This window comes from Scyliorhinus torazame, chromosome 26 (genome assembly GCF_047496885.1).
Source record: "Scyliorhinus torazame isolate Kashiwa2021f chromosome 26, sScyTor2.1, whole genome shotgun sequence".
Taxonomy (NCBI): domain Eukaryota; kingdom Metazoa; phylum Chordata; class Chondrichthyes; order Carcharhiniformes; family Scyliorhinidae; genus Scyliorhinus; species Scyliorhinus torazame.
The window spans coordinates 37,087,485-37,107,511 of NC_092732.1; the positions used below are offsets into that span (position 1 = coordinate 37,087,485).

A 20,027-nucleotide genomic window follows, 5' to 3' on the forward strand; every position below is an offset into this window, starting at 1 on the left:
CCAGTGAGAGTCAGTGTGTGTGGGACCCGTGCCCCAGTGAGAGTCAGTGTGTGTGGGACCCGTACCCCAGTGAGAGTCAGTGTGTGTGGGACCCGTACCCCAGTGAGAGTCGGTGTGTGTGGGACCCGTACCCCAGCGAGAGTCAGTGTGTGTGGAACCCGTACCACAGTGAGAGTCAGTGTGTGAGGGACCCGTACCCCAGTGAGAGTCAGTGTGTGTGGGACCCGTGCCCCAGTGAGAGTCAGTGTGTGTGGAACCCGTACCCCAGTGAGAGTCAGTGTGTGTGGAACCCGTACCCCAGTGAGAGTCAGTGTGTGTGGGACCCCTACCCCAGTGAGAGTCAGTGTGTGTGGGACCCGTGCCCCAGTGAGTGTCAGTGTGTGTGGGACCCGTACCCCAGTGAGAGTCAGTGTGTGTGGAACCCGTACCCCAGTGAGAGTCAGTGTGTGTGGGTCCCGTACCCCAGTGAGATTCAGTGTGTGTGGGACCCGTACCCCAGTGAGAGTCAGTGTGTGTGGGACCCATACCCCAGTGAGAGTCAGTGTGTGTGGAACCCGTACCCCAGTGAGAGTCAGTGTGTATGGGACCCGTACCCCAGTGAGAGTCAGTGTGTGTGGAACCCGTACCCCAGTAAGAGTTAGTGTGTGTGGGCCCCGTACCCCAGTGAGAGTCAGTGTGTGTGGGACCCGTACCCCAGTGAGAGTCAGTGTGTGTGGGACCCCTACCCCAGTGAGAGTCAATGTGTGTGGAACCCGTACCCCAGTGAGAGTCAGTGTGTGTGTGGGACCCCCTACCCCAGTGAGAGTCAGTGTGTGTGGAACCCGTACCCCAGTGACAGTCAGTGTGTGTGGAACCCGTACCCCAGTGAGAGTCAGTGTGTGGCATTGATGCAAATGTGCTGATTAATCAGAACTGTCGATCTGTATTGATCGGTCGACCACAGTCCCAGCCACGAGCTGAATACAATTCCCACTGACGGAGGTGCATTGTTAACTCTCCGTCCTCATCAAATTGCCCTCAGCTCCTGTCGCCGTACCCTCTCGGAGTGCGCAGACGCCACCAGCCCCCCCCCCACCCCCACGGGATTTCGTCCCTGAGCTATATTGACTGACCATTTGCTGTGACAGAGAAACTGTGGACTGCGCCTGAGATCCTGAGGATGGACGGTCCCTCGACGGGGACTCAGAAAGGGGATGTGTACAGCTTCGGTATCATCCTCCAGGAGATAGGACTGCGGAGTGGGCCCTTCTACATCGAGGGTCAGGAGCACAGCCCCAAAGGTGAGGCGGTGTTAACGGTGCCTCAACCGCGAGCGTAGAAACAGAGGTTTGGAATGGGATGTGTGTGTGGGGGGGGGGGGGGGGGGGGGTACCTGTCAGACGGGGCGGGGGGAGTGGAGGTGGGGGTGGGGGGGGGGGAGTGGGGCTGAGAGACTTGTATGATTTCCTCCGGTCGTTAAATGATGATATTTGTGTTGAGGGAACCAGCAGACGGCTTGGAGACACAGTGGGGACTGTCCGTGACCATATTTGAGGAATTGCTTGTCGTTGGCGGCAGGGGGGAGGGCAGGAGGGAGGAGAGAGGGCAAAAGGGAAAATGTTATTCAAACAGTGGACTGAGAGCATGCGGGGTGTGTTTTAGAAAATATTTTGCTGTTTTCTCTCGACGCATGCCCTCAAACCTCCCGTGCTTGAAGTCAGGCTGGGTGCCGCCCTGAATGCCTCCCGTGCTTGAGGCCTGGCTGGGTGCTGCTCTGAACGGCAGCCGCCTCACTTTGACTGACGTGGCCCCCTTTAGGACCAAAACTAAAGCAGCAATTTAAGATGCAAGAACACATTTCGCGGCTAAATGAGAAACGGCAGCACCAGTCATTAAGAAGAAAATAGAGTTTCATCAGAAGACATCACAGGAATTGAAATGAGTTGCACATTATTGTGGATGAAGGGTTTGGAAATGAGAGGGCCCTGAAATTATTTCCTTTCCTGTTTTATGGTTGAGTGTTTTGTCCTCGGCTTCCAGGCCATTCCCTCCCCTTCAGGAGGAACATTCTAGAGATGGTACGGGTCCCACACACACTTTGACTCTCACTGGGGTAGGGGTCCCACACACACTGACTCTCACTGGGGTACGGGTCCCACACACACTGACTCTCACTGGGGTACGGGTTCCACACACAATGACTCTCACTGGGGTACGGGTTCCACACACACTGACTCTCACTGGGGTACGGGTCCCACACACACTGACTCTCACTGGGGTACGGGTCCCACACATACTGATTCTCACTGGGGTACGGGTCCCACACACACTGACTCTCACTGGGGTACGGGTCCCACACACACTGACCCTCACTGGGGTACGGGTCCCACACACACTGACTCTCACTGGGGTACGGGTCCCACACACACTGACTCTCACTGGGGTACGGGTCCCACACACACTGACTCTCACTGGGGTACGGGTCCCACACACACTGACTCTCACTGGGGTACGGGTCCCACACACACTGACTCTCACTGGGGTACGGGTCCCACACACACTGACTCTCACTGGGGTACGGGTCCCACACACACTGACTCTCACTGGGGTACGGGTCCCACACACACTGACTCTCACTGGGGTACGGGTCCCACACACACTGACTCTCACTGGGGTGCAGTCCCACACACACTGACTCTCACTGGGGTACGGGTCCCACACACAGTGACTTTCACTGGGGTACGGGTCCCACACACACTGACTCTCACTGGGGTACGGGTCCCACACACACTGACTCTCACTGGGGTACGGGTCCCACACACACTGACTCTCACTGGGGTACAGTCCCACATACACTGACTCTAACTGGGGTACAGTCCCACACACACTGACTCTCACTGGGGTACAGTCCCACACACACTGACTCTCACTGGGGTACAGTCCCACAAACACTGACTCTCACTGGGGTACGGGTCCCACACACACTGACTCTCACTGGGGTACGGGTCCCACACACACTGACTCTCACTGGGGTACGAGTCCCACACACACTGACTCTCACTGGGGTACGGGGTCCCACACACACTGACTCTCACTGGGGTACGGGTCCCACACACACTGACTCTCACTGGGGTACGGGTCCCACACACACTGACTCTCACTGGGGTACGGGTCACACACACACTGACTCTCACTGGGGTACGGGTCCCACACACAATGACTCTCACTGGGGTACGGGTCCCACACACACTGACTCTCACTGGGGTACGGGTCCCACACACACTGACTCTCACTGGGGTACGGGTCCCACACACACTGACTCTCACTGGGGTACGGGTCCCACACACACTGACTCTCACTGGGGTACGGGTCCCACACACACTGACTCTCACTGGGGTACGGGTCCCACACACACTGACTCTCACTGGGGTACGGGTTCCACACACACTGACTCTCACTGGGGTACGGGTCACACACACACTGACTCTCACTGGGGTACGGGTTCCACACACACTGACTCTCACTGGGGTACGGGTCCCACACACACTGACTCTCACTGGGGTACGGGTCCCACACACACTGACTCTCACTGGGGTATGGGTCACACACACACTGACTCTCACTGGGGTACGGGTCCCACACACAATGACTCTCACTGGGGTACGGGTCCCACACACACTGACTCTCACTGGGGTACGGGTCCCACACACACTGACTCTCACTGGGGTACGGGTCCCACACACACTGACTCTCACTGGGGTACGGGCCACACACACACTGACTCTCACTGGGGTACGGGTCCCACACACACCGACTCTCACTGGGGTACGGGTCCCAGACACACTGACTCTCACTGGGGTACGGGTTCCACACACACTGACTCTCACTGGGGTACGGGTCCCACACACTGACTCTCACTGGGGTACGGGTCCCACACACACTGACTCTCACTGGGGTACGGGTCCCACACACACTGACTCTCACTGGGGTATGGGTTCCACACACACTGACTCTCACTGGGGTACGGGTCCCACACACACTGACCCTCACTGGGGTACGGGTCCCACACACACTGACTCTCACTGGGGTACGGGTCCCACACACACTGACTCTCACTGGGGTACGGGTCCCACACACACTGACTCTCACTGGGGTACGGGTCCCACACACACTGACTCTCACTGGGGTACGGGTCACACACACACTGACTCTCACTGGGGTACAGGTCCCACACACACTGACTCTCACTGGGGTACGGGTCCCACACACACTGACTCTCACTGGGGTACGGGTCCCACACACACTGACTCTCACTGGGGTACGGGTCCCACACACACTGACTCTCACTGGGGTAGGGGTCCCACACACACTGACTCTCACTGGGGTACGGGTCCCACACACACTGACTCTCACTGGGGTACGGGTCCCACACACTGACTCTCACTGGGGTACGGGTCCCACACACACTGACTCTCACTGGGGTACGGGTCCCACACACACTGACTCTCACCTGGGTACGGGTTCCACACACACTGACTCTCACTGGGGTACGGGTCCCACACACACTAACTCTCACTGGGGTACGGGTCCCACACACACTGACTCTCACTGGGGTACGGGTCCCACACACACTGACTCTCACTGGGGTACGGGTCCGACACACACTGACTCTCACTGGGGTATGGGCCCCACACACAGACTCTCGCTGGGGTAGGGGTCCCACACACACTGACTCTCACTGGGGTATGGGTCCCACACACACTGACTCTCACTGGGGTATGGGTCCCACACACACTGACTCTCACTGGGGTATGGGTCCCACACACACTGACTCTCACTGGGGTACGGGACCCACACACACTGACTCTCACTGGGGTACGGGTCCCACACTCACTGACTCTCACTGGGGTACGGGTTCCACACACACTGACTCTCACTGGGGTACGGGTCCCACACTCACTGACTCTCACTGGGGTACGGGTCCCACACACACTGACTCTCACTGGGGTACGGGTCCCACACTCACTGACTCTCACTGGGGTACGGGTCCCACACACACTGACTCTCACTGGGGTACGGGTCCCAGACACACTGACTCTCACTGGGGTACGGGTCCCACACACACTGACTCTCACTGGGGTACGGGTCCCACACTCACTGACTCTCACTGGGGTACGGGTTCCACACACACTGACTCTCACTGGGGTACGGGTCCCACACACACTGACTCTCACTGGGGTACGGGTCCCACACACACTGACCCTCACTGGGGTACGGGTCCCACACTCACTGGCTCTCACCGGGGTACGGGTTCCACACACACTGACTCTCACTGGGGTACGGGTCCCACACACACTGACTCTCACTGGGGTACGAGTCCCACACACACTGACTCTCACTGGGGTACGGGTCCCACACACACTGACTCTCACTGGGGTACGGGTCCCACACTCACTGACTCTCACTGGGGTACGGGTCCCACACACACTGACTCTCACTGGGGTACGGGTCCCAGACACACTGACTCTCACTGGGGTACGGGTCCCACACACACTGACTCTCACTGGGGTACGGGTCCCACACACACTGACCCTCACTGGGGTACGGGTCCCACACTCACTGACTCTCACTGGGGTACGGGTCCCACACACACTGACTCTCACTGGGGTACGGGTCCCACACACACTGACTCTCACTGGGATACGGGTCCCACACACACTGACTCTCACTGGGATACGGGTCCCAGACACACTGACTCTCACTGGGGTACGGGTCCCACACACACACTGACTCTCACTGGGGTACGGGTCCCACACACACTGACGTTCACTGGGGTACGGGGTCCCACACACACTGACTCTCACTGGGGTACGGGTCCCAGACACACTGACTCTCACTGGGGTACGGGTCCCACACACACTGACTCTCACTGGGGTACGGGTCCCACACACACTGACTCTCACTGGGGTACGGGTCCCACACACACTGACTCTCACTGGGGTACGGGTCCCACACACACTGACTCTCACTGGTGTACGGGTCCCACACACACTGACTCTCACTGGGATACGGGTCCCAGACACACTGACTCTCACTGGGGTACGGGTCCCACACACACACTGACTCTCACTGGGGTACGGGTTCCACACACACTGACTCTCACTGGGGTACGGGTCCCACACACACTGACTCTCACTGGGGTACGGGTCCCACACACACTGACTCTCACTGGGGTACGGGTCCCACACACACTGACTCTCACTGGGGTACGGGTCCCACACACACTGACTCTCACTGGGGTACGGGTCCCACACACACTGACTCTCACTGGGGTACGGGTCCCACACACACTGACTCTCAGTGTGGTACGGGGTCCCACACACACTGACTCTCACTGGGGTACGGATCCCACACACACTGACTCTCACTGGGGTACAGTCCCACAGACACTGACTCTCACTGGGGTACGGGTCCCAGACACACTGACTCTCACTGGGGTACGGGTCCCACACACACTGACTCTCACTGGGGTACGGGTCCCACACACACTGACTCTCACTGGGATACGGGTCCCACACTCACTGACTCTCACTGGGGTACGGGTCCCACACACACTGACTCTCACTGGGGTACGGGTCCCACACACACTGACTCTCACTGTGGTACGGGGTCCCACACACACTGACTCTCACTGGGGTACGGGTCCCAGACACACTGACTCTCACTGGGGTACGGGTCCCACACACACTGACTCTCACTGGGGTACGGGTCCCACACACACTGACTCTCACTGGGGTACGGGTCCCACACACACTGACTCTCACTGGGGTACGGGTCCCACACACACTGACTCTCACTGGGGTACGGGTCCCACACACACGGACTCTCACTGGGGTACGGGTCCCACACACACTGACTCTCACTGGGGTACGGGTCCCACACACACTGACTCTTACTGGGGTACGGGTCCCACACACACTGACTCTCACTGGGGTACGGGTCCCACACACACTGACTCTCACTGGGGTACGGGTTCCACACACACTGACTCTCACTGGGGTACGGGTCCCACACACACTGACTCTCACTGGGGTACGGGTCCCACACACACTGACTCTCACTGGGGTACGGATCCCATACACACTGACACTCATTGGGGTACGGGTTCCACACACACTGACTCTCACTGGGGTACGGATCCCACACACACTGACTCTCACTGGGGTACGGGTCCCACACACACTGACTCTCACTGGGGTACGGATCCCACACACACTGACACTCATTGGGGTACGGGTCCCACACACACTGACTCTCACTGGGGTACGGGTCCCACACACACTGACTCTCACTGGGGTACGGGTCCCACACACACGGACTCTTACTGGGGTACGGGTCCCACACACACTGACTCTCACTGGGGTACGGGTCCCACACACACTGACTCTTACTGGGGTACGGGTCCCACACACACTGACTCTCACTGGGGTACGGGTCCCACACACACTGACTCTCACTGGGGTACGGGTCCAAAAACACACTGACTCTCACTGGGGTACGGGTCCCACACACACTGACTCTCACTGGGGTACGGGTCCCACACACACTGACTCTCACTGGGGTACGAATCCCATACACACTGACACTCATTGGGGTACGGGTTCCACACACACTGACTCTCACTGGGGTACGGATACCACACACACTGACTCTCACTGGGGTACGGGTCCCACACACACTGACTCTCACTGGGGTACGGATCCCACACACACTGACACTCATTGGGGTACGGGTCCCACACACACTGACTCTCACTGGGGTACGGATCCCACACACACTGACTCTCACTGGGGTACGGGTCCCACACACACTGACTCTCACTGGGGTACGGGTCCCACACACACTGACTCTCACTGGGGTACGGTCCCACACACACCGACTCTCACTGGGGTAAAGTCCCACACACACTGACTCTCACTGGGGTATGGGTCCCACACACATTGACCCTCACTGGGGTACGGGTCCCACACACACTGACTCTCACTGGGGTACGGGTCCCACACACACTGACTCTCACTGGGGTACGGGTCCCACACACACTGACTCTCACTGGGGTACGGGTCACACACACACTGACTCTCACTGGGGTACAGGTCCCACACACACTGACTCTCACTGGGGTACGTGTCCCACACACACTGACTCTCACTGGGGTACGGGTCCCACACACACTGACTCTCACTGGGGTATGGGTCCCACACACACTGACTCTCACTGGGGTAGGGGTCCCACACACACTGACTCTCACTGGGGTACGGGTCCCACACACACTGACTCTCAGTGTGGTACGGGTCCCACACACACTGACTCTCACTGGGGTACGGGTCCCACACACACTGACTCTCACTGGGGTACGGGTCACACACACACTGACTCTCACTGGGGTACGGATCCCACACACACTGACTCTCACTGGGGTACAGTCCCACACACACTGACTCTCACTGGGGTACGGGTCCCAGAGACACTGACTCTCACTGGGGTACGGGTCCCACACACACTGACTCTCACTGGGGTACGGGTCCCACACACACTGACTCTCACTGGGATACGGGTCCCACAGTCACTGACTCTCACTGGGGTACGGGTCCCACACACACTGACTCTCACTGGGGTACGGGTCCCACACACACTGACTCTCACTGTGGTACGGGGTCCCACACACACTGACTCTCACTGGGGTACGGGTCCCAGACACACTGACTCTCACTGGGGTACGGGTCCCACACACACTGACTCTCACTGGGGTACGGGTCCCACACACACTGACTCTCACTGGGGTACGGGTCCCACACACACTGACTCTCACTGGGGTACGGGTCCCACACACACTGACTCTCACTGGGGTACGGGTCCCACACACACGGACTCTCACTGGGGTACGGGTCCCACACACACTGACTCTCACTGGGGTACGGGTCCCACACACACTGACTCTTACTGGGGTACGGGTCCCACACACACTGACTCTCACTGGGGTACGGGTCCCACACACACTGACTCTCACTGGGGTACTGGTTCCACACACACTGACTCTCACTGGGGTACGGGTCCCACACACACTGACTCTCACTGGGGTACGGGTCCCACACACACTGACTCTCACTGGGGTACGGATCCCATACACACTGACACTCATTGGGGTACGGGTTCCACACACACTGACTCTCACTGGGGTACGGATCCCACACACACTGACTCTCACTGGGGTACGGATCCCACACACACTGACTCTCACTGGGGTACGGATCCCACACACACTGACACTCATTGGGGTACGGGTCCCACACACACTGACTCTCACTGGGGTACGGATCCCACACACACTGACTCTCACTGGGGTACGGGTCCCACACACACTGACTCTCACTGGGGTACGGGTCCCACACACACTGACTCTCACTGGGGTACGGGTCCCACACACACTGACACTCATTGGGGTACGGGTCCCACACACACTGACTCTCACTGGGGTACGGGTCCCACACACACTGACTCTCACTGGGGTACGGGTCCCACACACACTGACTCTCACTGGGGTACGGGTCCCACACACACTGACTCTCACTGGGGTACGGGTCCCACACACACTGACTCTCACTGGGGTACGGGTCCCACACACACGGACTCTCACTGGGGTACGGGTCCCACACACATTGACTCTCACTGGGGTACGGGTCCCACACACACTGACTCTTACTGGGGTACGGGTCCCACACACACTGACTCTCACTGGGGTACGGGTCCCACACACACTGACTCTCACTGGGGTACGGGTTCCACACACACTGACTCTCACTGGGGTACGGGTCCCACACACACTGACTCTCACTGGGGTACGGGTCCCACACACACTGACTCTCACTGGGGTACGGATCCCACACACACTGACACTCATTGGGGTACGGGTTCCACACACACTGACTCTCACTGGGGTACGGATCCCACACACACTGACTCTCACTGGGGTACGGGTCCCACACACACTGACTCTCACTGGGGTACGGATCCCACACACACTGACACTCATTGGGGTACGGGTCCCACACACACTGACTCTCACTGGGGTACGGATCCCACACACACTGACTCTCACTGGGGTACGGGTCCCACACACACTGACTCTCACTGGGGTACGGGTCCCACACACACTGACTCTCACTGGGGTACGGGGCTGGATCAGGTGAAGAGTTTGGAATGAGACTTCAACCTATGACCTCGTGTGTGAGAGCTGAGAGAGAGCGTGACCTCGGACATGGTTGACGGAGGCTCCTCGAATGTGCTGTTGAGGGAAGATGGTGCGCGGTTCATTCACTGTATGATGACCAGTGTGCCTTCGTTGGGGTGACCCAGTGTGATCTGTTGCCTCCTCCGTCAGAAGTCATCGAGAAGGTGAAGAGCGAGCAGTGGCCGCACTTCCGGCCTAGCCCAGGGCTGAGCTGCCAGGTGGAGGAGGTCAGCTTGCTCATGCAGCGCTGCTGGGCGGAGGACACTCTGGAGAGGCCGGACTTCAACCAGGTCAAGATTCTCCTTCGCAGGGTCAACAGGTGGGTGCCGGCAGCAAGGGTTAGTACTGAGGGAGCGCCGCACTGTCAGAGGGTCAGTACTGAGGGAGGGCTGCACTGTGGGAGGGTCCGTACTGAGGGAGCGCCGCACTGTCAGAGGGTCAGTACTGAGGGAGTGCCGCACTGTCAGAGGGTCAGTACTGAGGGAGTGCCGCACTGTCAGAGGGTCAGTACTGAGGGAGGGCCGCACTGTCGGAGGGTCAGTACTGAGGGAGCGCCGCACTGCGGAACAGTCAGTACTGAGGGAGCACAGCACTGTCAGAGGGTCAGTACTGAGGGAGCGCCTTCTGTCAGAGGGTCAGTACTGAGGGAGCACCGCACTGCGGGACAGTCAGTACTGAGGGAGCACTCAGTAGTGGGCACGCCGAGGTGGGTAGTGGGCACGGTGGGTAATGACCGAGGTGGGTAATGGCCGAGGTGGGTAGTGGCCGAGGTGGGTAATGGGCGAGGTGGGTAGTGGGTAAGGTGGGTAGTGACCGAGGTGGGTAGTGGCCGAGGTGGGTAATGGCCGAGGTGGGTAGTGGGCACAGTGGGTAGTGGGCACGGTGGGTAGTGGGCGAGGTGGGTAATGGGCACGGTGGGTAGTGACCAAGGTGGGTAATGGGCGAGGTGGGTAATGGCCGAGGTGGGTAGTGGGCGAGGTGGGTAGTGGGCACGGTGGGTAGTGGGCAAGGTGTGTAATGGGCGAGGTGGGTAGTGGGCTCGGTGGGTAGTGGGCACAGTGGGTAGTGGGCAAGGTGGGTAGTGGGCAAGGTGGGTAGTGGGCACGGTGGGTAGTGACCAAGGTGGGTAATGGGCGAGGTGGGTAGTGGGCAAGGTGGGTAGTGGGCAAGGTGGGTAGTGGGCAAGGTGGGTAGTGGGCAAGGTGGGTAGTGGGCACGGTGGGTAGTGACCGAGGTGGGTAGTGGGCGAGGTGGGTAGTGGGCGAGGTGGGTAATGGGCGAGGTGGGTAATGGGCGAGGTGGGTAGTGGGCAAGGTGGGTAGTGGGCAAGGTGGGTAGTGGGCACGGTGGGTAGTGACCAAGGTGGGTAATGGGCGAGGTGGGTAGTGGGCGAGGTGGGTAGTGGGTGAGGTGGGTAGTGGGCGAGGTGGGTAGTGGCCGAGGTGGGTAGTGGGCGAGGTGGGTAGTGGGCGAGGTGGGTAGTGGGCGAGGTGGGTAGTGGCCGAGGTGGGTAGTGGCCGAGGTGGGTAGTGGGCGAGGTGGGTAGTGGGCGAGGTGGGTAGTGGGCGAGGTGGGTAGTGGGCGAGGTGGGTAGTGGGCGAGGTGGGTAGTGGGCGAGGTGGGTAGTGGGCGAGGTGGGTAATGGGCGAGGTGGGTAGTGGGCGAGGTGGGTAATGTCCGAGGTGGGTAGTGGGCACGGTGGGTAGTGGGCGAGGTGGGTAATGGCCGAGGTGGGTAATGGCCGAGGTGGGTAGTGGGCGAGGTGGGTAGTGGGCGAGGTGGGTAGTGGCCGAGGTGGGTAGTGGGCGAGGTGGGTAGTGGGCGAGGTGGGTAATGGGCGAGGTGGGTAGTGGGCGAGGTGGGTAATGGCCGAGGTGGGTAGTGGGCACGGTGGGTAGTGGGCGAGGTGGGTGGTGGGCACGGTGGGTAGTGGGCGAGGTGGGTAGTGGGCGAGGTGGGTAGTGGGCGAGGTGGGTAATGGCCGAGGTGGGTACTGGGTGAGGTGGGTAGTGGGCGAGGTGGGTAATGGCCGAGGTGGGTAGTGGGCGAGGTTGGTAGTGGGCATGGTGGGTAGTGGGCACAGTGGGTAGTGGGCACAGTGGGTAGTGGGCACGGTGGGTAGTGGGCACGGTGGGTAGTGGGCATGGTGGGTAGTGGGCGAGGTGGGTAGTGGGCACGGTGGGTAGTGGGCATGGTGGGTAGTGGGCACGGTGGGTAGTGGGCACGGTGGGTAGTGGGCACGGTGGGTAGTGGGCACGGTGGGTAGTGGGCGAGGTGGGTAGTGGGAACGGTGGGTAGTGGGCACGCTGGATAGTGGGCACGGTGGGTAGTGGGCACGGTGGGTAGTGGGCACGGTGGGTAGTGGGCGAGGTGGGTAGTGGGCACGGTGGGTAGTGGGCACGGTGGGTAGTGGGCACGTGGGTAGTGGGCGAGGTGGGTAGTGGGCACGTGGGTAGTGGGCACGGTGGGTAGTGGGCACGGTGGGTCCCTTGTCACTGTTGGTGTTGGAACCCAGCCGCTGGATCTTCCAGCCTCTCAGTCCCCTCATTATCCGCAACCCTCTTCCCATCCTGGGCCCCTGAACAGGTCACCTCGCTCTCTCCACACTGCCCTCATTCTGCCTCCATCCTATCCACTCCCGTCACTCCCCCTACCCCCCCCCCCCCAACCCCCCGACATCCCGCCCCCATCTCATTGTCTCTGTCAGAATTCCAGCTGGCCACGCGGGGCGACAGGGCCTAACGGGTTTCTGTTACACAGTCACGCCGTGACCCCGGCACCCACCAAACAGACGCGCCAGCCCAGGACTATCGGGGGGGGGGGGGGGGGATCGGGGGTCAGGGTCGGAGCGGACTGACGCCGGCCGCCTCCCCAAGTCGGACTGACTCCGCCTGTATTTGTCTCTGACCGCCCTCTCCCCCCCCTCTCCTCTCTCCCCCTCCCACCCTCTCCTCGCCCACCCCCGCCTCGGCCCGTACCTCAGGGAGAAGAGCTCTAACATCCTGGACAACCTGCTGTCGAGGATGGAACAGTACGCCAACAACCTGGAGGAGCTGGTGGAGGACCGGACGCAGGCCTACCTGGAGGAGAAACGCAAAGCTGAGGCATTGCTCTACCAGATCCTGCCGCAGTAAGTACCCTGTCTACCCCCCCTCCCCCCTACTCCCCCGGTGATGAAGTCATTCTGTCCTGTCCACGGCATGTTGATTACGTTTTTCGAATAGACTGCATCGTAAAGTACATTGAGCACATATAAAGAGGGCATTTCCTCCACCGTTAGGACAGGCCTGGGCGTCCTGCCCCACTGCCTGGCGGTGGGGGAGCTCCCCAGTGGAGGGCGCCCTACATGGGAGTCCTCCCTTTGTCCACAGTGGGGCCTGGTGATGAGGGCGTCGCACACACCAGTGCCGTGCGGGTGGGGGGACCTCCTCATGAGGCCGCTCCTGGGCCTAGCCCGGTTGACCACGAACAGGCCCGGGCCGTGGGCGGTCTGACCCAACTCTCTGCCCCCTCCTCTGCCGCAGCCAGGGAGGGTGGAGATAAACCCCAAAGTGTATCATGGAGTTCAGCTGACCCACAACTTTTACTAGATTGTGGTATGGGGAGCACACGGCCCACTCTACAGGTGTGGGACAGCAGAAATGGAAAGGTATTTTTAAAGCAAAACAATGTTTATTCTATGAACTCAAGTTAACCTTTTTAAAACATACAGTGAACATCTTAGCAACCATCAATTCAAATACAACCCCCAAAGACTACAACACTAAATAATCCTTAAGCTTCCCTTTTAACATCCATAAGACTTAAAAAAAAACTTTTGGGCAGCACGGTGGCGCAGTGGTTAGCACTGGGACTACGGCACCGAGGACCTGGGTTCGAATCCCGGCCCTGGATCACTGTCCGTGTGGAGTTTGGACATTCTCCCCGTGTCTGCGTGGGCTTCACCCCCACAACCCAAAGATGTGCAGGGTTAGGGGGATTGGCCGCGCTAAATTGCCCCTCAATTGGAAAAAAAAGAATTGGGTACTCTAAATTTGTAAAACAAAAACAAGAAGCACATCAGGTCTAAATTCACTACTGAGAACGGTTATCCCTCTGACTTCACCAAATGACCAAGAGATAGTCTTTACATGGCAGAGAGATCAACATTACACCTTCTTTGGCTGGCTGCAGCTCCAACACTGAAACGAAACCAAAATAAACACAGGCACACCCAAGCTTTTCCTCAAAGCGAAACTAAAAAGCAGAGCCAGAGCTCAGCTCCACCCACTCTCTGACATCACTGCAGCGACATGAGCAGACAAACATTTCTTAAAGGGACATTCTCATGACACTGACGCAATATGGTTCTCGTTTAATTCTTGTCCTTTTTGTCCCGTAGACCCGTAATTCCGTTAACTGGGTTCATTGGCTCTCGTAAAATAGGTTACCTGGTTAATTTATTAACTATCAAGGGTATAAGTTGGGCAGAATACGGTGGTGGGGTAGTAATGTCACAGGATTGGGTAATCTATAGACCCAGGCGATTGTTCAAATATTCAATGAATATAAATTGGTGATGTGCTGGTTAGGTGGATTGGCCATGCTAAATTGTCCGTTAAGTGTATCATGGAGTTCGCCTGACCCACAATTTAATAGATTGTGGTATGGGGAGCACACAGCTCATTCTACAGGAGTGGGACAGCAGAAATGGAAAAGTATTTTTTTAAAAGCAAAACAATGTTTATTCTATCAACTCAAGTTAACCTTTTTAAAACAGACGGTGAACATCTTAGCGACCATCAATTCAAATACAACCCCCAAAGAATACAACACTAAGTAATCCTTTAAGCTTTCCTTTTAACGTCCATTACGACTTAAAAAACAAAACCTTTCTCAGAAGCACATCAGTTAAAGTCACGACTGAGAACATTTATAATTCTGAATTCACCAAATGATCAAGAGATAGTCTTTTGACGGCAGAGAGAACAGCAGTACACCTGCTCTGTCTGGCTTCAGCTCCAACACGGAAAACGAACGAAACTAAAACACACCCTGCAGCCTGCTGAAAAACGAAAGTAGAAAGCTGACAGACAGCCCCAGCTCCACCCACTCTCTGACATCACTGCGGTAGTAAACACCCATTCTTAAAGGTACTCTCACAACAGATATTTATATACACACCCATTTATAAACACCCATTTCTTAAAGGTACACTCACATGACAGCTTCAATTCCTTTTAACAATTCTCTAAGGTGTTGTCTAAAACAGAGGTTGGGGAGGGGAGGGTCTGGGAAATGTATAAGGAGCTGATGGAGTGGGGAGGGGTCCCAATGGGGGAGGTGAAGAGGAAGCGGGAGGAAGAGCTGGGAGGGGAGTTGGAAGTCGGATTATGGGAGAAGGCCCCGCGGAAAGTCAATGTATCCCCGTCGTGTGCCAGGCTCGGCCTGATCCAGCTCAAGGTGGTCCACTGGGCTCGTATGGCTGTGGCCCGGATGAGTAGGTCTATGAGGGGGTGGGGGGCAGGTGTGGGCGGTGCGGGGGGAGTCCTGCCAATCGTGTCCGTATGTTTTGGGCGTGTCCGAGGCTGAGGGGATTTTGCCAGGGATTTTCAGACGCCATGTCAGAGATCCTGGGAGGGACGGCGACTCCGAGTCCAGAGGTGGCGATATTCGGAGTGTCGGAAGATCCGGGAGCTCCGGGGGGGGGAGAGAGTCCGACGTTTTGGCCTTCGCCTCCCTGGTGGCCCGGAGACGGATTCTGCTGGGATGGAGGGACTCGGAGCCCCCCGAAGTCGGGGGTTTGGGTCAGTGTCAGTTTCTCAGGCTGGAGAAAATGAAGTTCGCCCCAAGGGGTTCGTTACAGGGATTCCCTCGGAGGTGACAGCCGTTCATCGACTTCTTCCAGGAGAATTGGCCGTCAGCAGGAGGGGGACACATAGGTGACGAGTAAGGGCAGGGAATCTAATGTATGGGTAGGTAGGGTTTCAGGCTGGGGGGAGGTGGGTATGTTATTGTGGGGTTTTTGCGTGCGATGGATTTCTCTGTTGTTTCGAAGGTTAAAATGATAAATGCCTCAATAAAATATTTGCTAAAAAAAAACAATTCTCAGGATGTTGGCGTCGGCTGTCAGGTCCGGGGTACGGGGGGAGACGGTTGTATTTCGATTGTTCTCGCCCCCACCCCACCCCACTCCGGCGTTGGTTCCTGCCTCATTGCACCGTGTGTCAGGCTGATGGCGTTTCCAGTATCCAAGGTCACATTGCTCAAGACCTGGTGTTGCTAATTTTGCCTTAGTTCAATTGCTCTGTTTTATTACCTTTGCTCTCGAGTCGCCAGATATCTTTATGATACCAACCACGAGGTTCAAGTTCAAGTAATGATCAATAATCCAACACACCGCTTAGTAAGATTTTAAATCAAAGCACATTTATTATACACAGTAATCGCTACTCATGCACAAATTCTACGTCTAAGCTACTTCTACAACTAACAGGCCTATACTTAACTTTGGACTGGCCCACCAGGTCAGGGGAACAAATGGCCTTTCGTTCGGGTTCTGAGCCTGCGGGATTCGAAGATGGTACGGATTGGTAGCTAGGAGCGCCTATCTCGTAGCGAGCGTTGAATTACGAGTTCAATGATCACTGAGTCACTGCGCCAGTCACGGTCAATGTTGGTTCGTTGTTGCTGGGTGACCCGGGCAGGAAGAAGAGCGTGAAGAGAGCGAAGAGGTGGAGACGAAGAGAGCGATTTGAACTTGGGACTCAATTCTTATAGTCCCCAGGGGCTTCCCGCCTTTCGGGCGGACCCTGTACCTGGTCCCAAGTGATTGGACCTTTGTCCCAATCGCTTGGTTCGATTTTTCTCCAATGCTGGAGCGGTTCCCTGATCGATGGGCGGTCCTGAGGTGCTCGTTCACCTCCCTTTGTGTAGGCTCCTGCTGGCGCCGACGAGTCTGGGTTGGCTTTGTGTGTCTAAATGTTGCTTATCGTTCCCGCGGGATTGCTCATTAATATGCAGATGGCTGCTACTTTGTTATGCTGATGGTCGCTGGTATCGATGTTGTCTGGCCTTTCCAGAGGTAAATACACAGCCAACCTACAGCTGCTGGTTTTTGTCTTGTTGGCCGACTTTCCCATCAGCCTTTGCCGTTCGCCATTTTGAATCGGGAGTTGGCCAATTTAAGTGGCTACAGTGACGGCCAATGTTTTTGTTCAATTCATTAATCGGATGTAGGGGTCGCTGGCCGGGCGTTTATAGCCCATCCCTGAGGTGCATTTAAGAGCTGTGGGTCTGGAGTCACGTGTAGGCCAGACCGCGCAAGGCCGGCAGATTTCCTTCCCGAAGGCACGTTGGTGAACCAGATGGGTTTGCGCGACAAACGACAATGGTTTCACCGTCACCGTCAGACATTTAATTCCAGGGGCTGGGCTCTCCGTTTTGGAGACTAAGTCCCCCTCGCCGGAGTGAAAAGCTGCGCGTGTGCAGGGCGGCGGACTCAGCCAACGGACCTGGACCCGGCAAAGCAGTGCCCCGCATTGGCCGCCCCCGCTCCCCGGACCCGCCCGCCTGCAGAGCCCCCGCAGATCGGCCCCCCCCCCCCGGCTGTGGCGGCCCCGGACGCAATGGTCAAGAGAGGGGCAGCACGGTAGCCTTGTGGATAGCACAATTGCATCACAGCTCCAGGGTCCCAGGTTCGATTCCCGGCTTGGATCACTGTCTGTGCGGAGTCTGCACGTCCCTCCCCCGTGTGTGCGTGGGTTTCCTCCTGGTGCCCCCGGTTTCCTCCCACAGTCCAAAGATGTGCAGGTTAGGTGGATTGGCCGTGCTAAATTGCCCTTAGTGTCCAAAATTGCCCTTAGTGTTGGGTGGGGTTACTGGGTTATGGGGATAGGGTGGGTGGTGAGACCTTGGGTAGGGTGCTCTTTCCAAGGGCCGGTGCAGACTCGATGGGCCGAATGGCCTCCTTCTGCACTGTAAAGTCTATGATAATCTCGGAGGGTTGGAGGAACTGCAGGGTTTCGCTGGGATAAGAAGGAGCGAGGCCGTGGAGGGTTTGGAAAACAATGGGGGAATTCATCGGCAGGCCGGAACGGGAGTCGGCGTAGGTCAGGGGCACAGCCTGGGCGATGAGCGAATGGGACTTGGCACCGGGTCGGGGACGGGATGTCGGAACGGCGCGGGGCGCGAGGGACAACGGCAAAGGGGCAGGCTTTGAGGAGGGTCGTGGAGGAGGGGGAGAGAGCGAGGCGGGGGAGAGGTTGAGGGACGGGGGGGTTCTGAGGGCTTGGGGCCTTACCGCCTGTGACCTTTCGTTCTCAGCTCCGTCGCAGAGCAGTTGAAGAGAGGAGAGACGGTGTCAGGCCGAGGCCTTCGACAGCGTCACCATCTACTTCAGTGACATCGTGGGGTTCACAGCAATGTCAGCAGAGAGTACACCCATGCAGGTAACCAGCGACATGCCCGACAGGGCGGGGGTGACATGTCGAGCGCCAGTGGTAGGTGGGTCGGGGGGGGCGGAGTATTTGGAGTTGGGAGGTTTTGCGATGCAGCCTCCAGGAATAGGTCCAATCGGATTTAGCGACCCCCCCCCAGTCCTGGCCCCCGAGCCCCACCCCCAGCTCTTGTTCCCTGCCGGGGCCCCCCACCCCCCCCCCCCCACCCCCCCCCCCCACCCCCCCACACCCCAGTTCCCCAACTCTCCCCCCCCCAGTCCCCCATCTCCCCCGCCCCTGACAACCCCCAGTCCCCCATCTCCCCCCTGACACCCCCCCAGTCCCCCATCTCCCCCCCCGACACCCCCCAGCCCCCCATCTACCCCCCTGACCCCCCAGTTCCCCATCTCCCCCCCAGACCCCCCCAGTTCCCCATCTCCCCCCAGTTCCCCATCTCCCCCCCAGACCCCCCTCCAGTTCCCCATCTCCCCCCCGACCCCCCCAGTTCCCCATCTCCCCCCTGACCCTTCCAGTTCCCCATCTCCCCCCCGACCCTTCCTAGTCCCCCATCTCCCCCCTGACCCCCCAGTTCCCCATCTCCCCCCCCGACCCCCCCAGTTCCCCATCTCCCCTGACCCCCCCCAGTTCCCCATCTCCCCCTGACCCCCCCCAGTTCCCCATCTCCCCCGACCCTTCCCAGTCCCCCATCTCCCCCTGACCTCCAGTTCCCCATCTCCCCCCAGACCCCCCAGTTCCCCATCTCCCCCCCCAGTTCCCCATCTCCCGCCCAGACCCACCCCAGTTCCCCATCTTCCGCCCAGACCCACCCCAGTTCCCCATCTCCCCCCAGACCCCCCTTTCCCCATCTCCCCCCAGATCTCCCCCTTTCCCATCTCCCCCCCAGACCCCCCCGTTCCCCATCTCCCCCCAGACCCACCCCCAGTTCCCCCATCTCCCCCCCTGACCCCCCAGTTCCCCATCTCCCCCCCAGACCCACCCCCAGTTCCCCATCTCCCCCCCCAGACCCCCTCGTTCCCCATCTCCCCCCCAGACCCACCCCCAGTTCCCCATCTGCCCCCCAGACCCACCCCCAGTTCCCCATCTCCCCCCTGACCCCCCCAGTCCCCCATCTCCCCCCCCTGACCTCCCCCAGTCCCCCATCTCCCCCCGAGACCCCCCCCCGGGTTGCTAGGCCACCCCCAGACTCCTCCCCCAGTCCCCCCACCCCCGGGTTGCTAAGCCCCCGTTGACAACGTGAGCTGCAGTCCCCACTTGTCCTATATTGGGTTCAGCTGTTAACCTGCCAGTAACCTTTCCTCTGATTCGCTGCAGGTCGTGGCATT

At 58.6% G+C, this 20,027-nt stretch overlaps 1 protein-coding gene across 1 annotated transcript in view; it reads left to right on the plus strand.

The window, feature by feature from the left end:
- Positions 1-18,698, plus strand: part of LOC140402973 (atrial natriuretic peptide receptor 1-like) — a 107,014-nt gene extending 88,316 nt beyond the window's left edge. The window contains exons 14-17 of the mRNA XM_072490624.1: positions 1,128-1,280; positions 10,418-10,586; positions 13,251-13,397; positions 18,572-18,698. Coding sequence (XP_072346725.1) covers positions 1,128-1,280; positions 10,418-10,586; positions 13,251-13,397; positions 18,572-18,650 — 548 coding nt within the window. The 3' untranslated portion in view covers positions 18,651-18,698. The remainder of the gene's footprint in view (positions 1-1,127; positions 1,281-10,417; positions 10,587-13,250; positions 13,398-18,571) is intronic.
- The last annotated feature ends 1,329 nt before the right edge of the window (positions 18,699-20,027 follow it).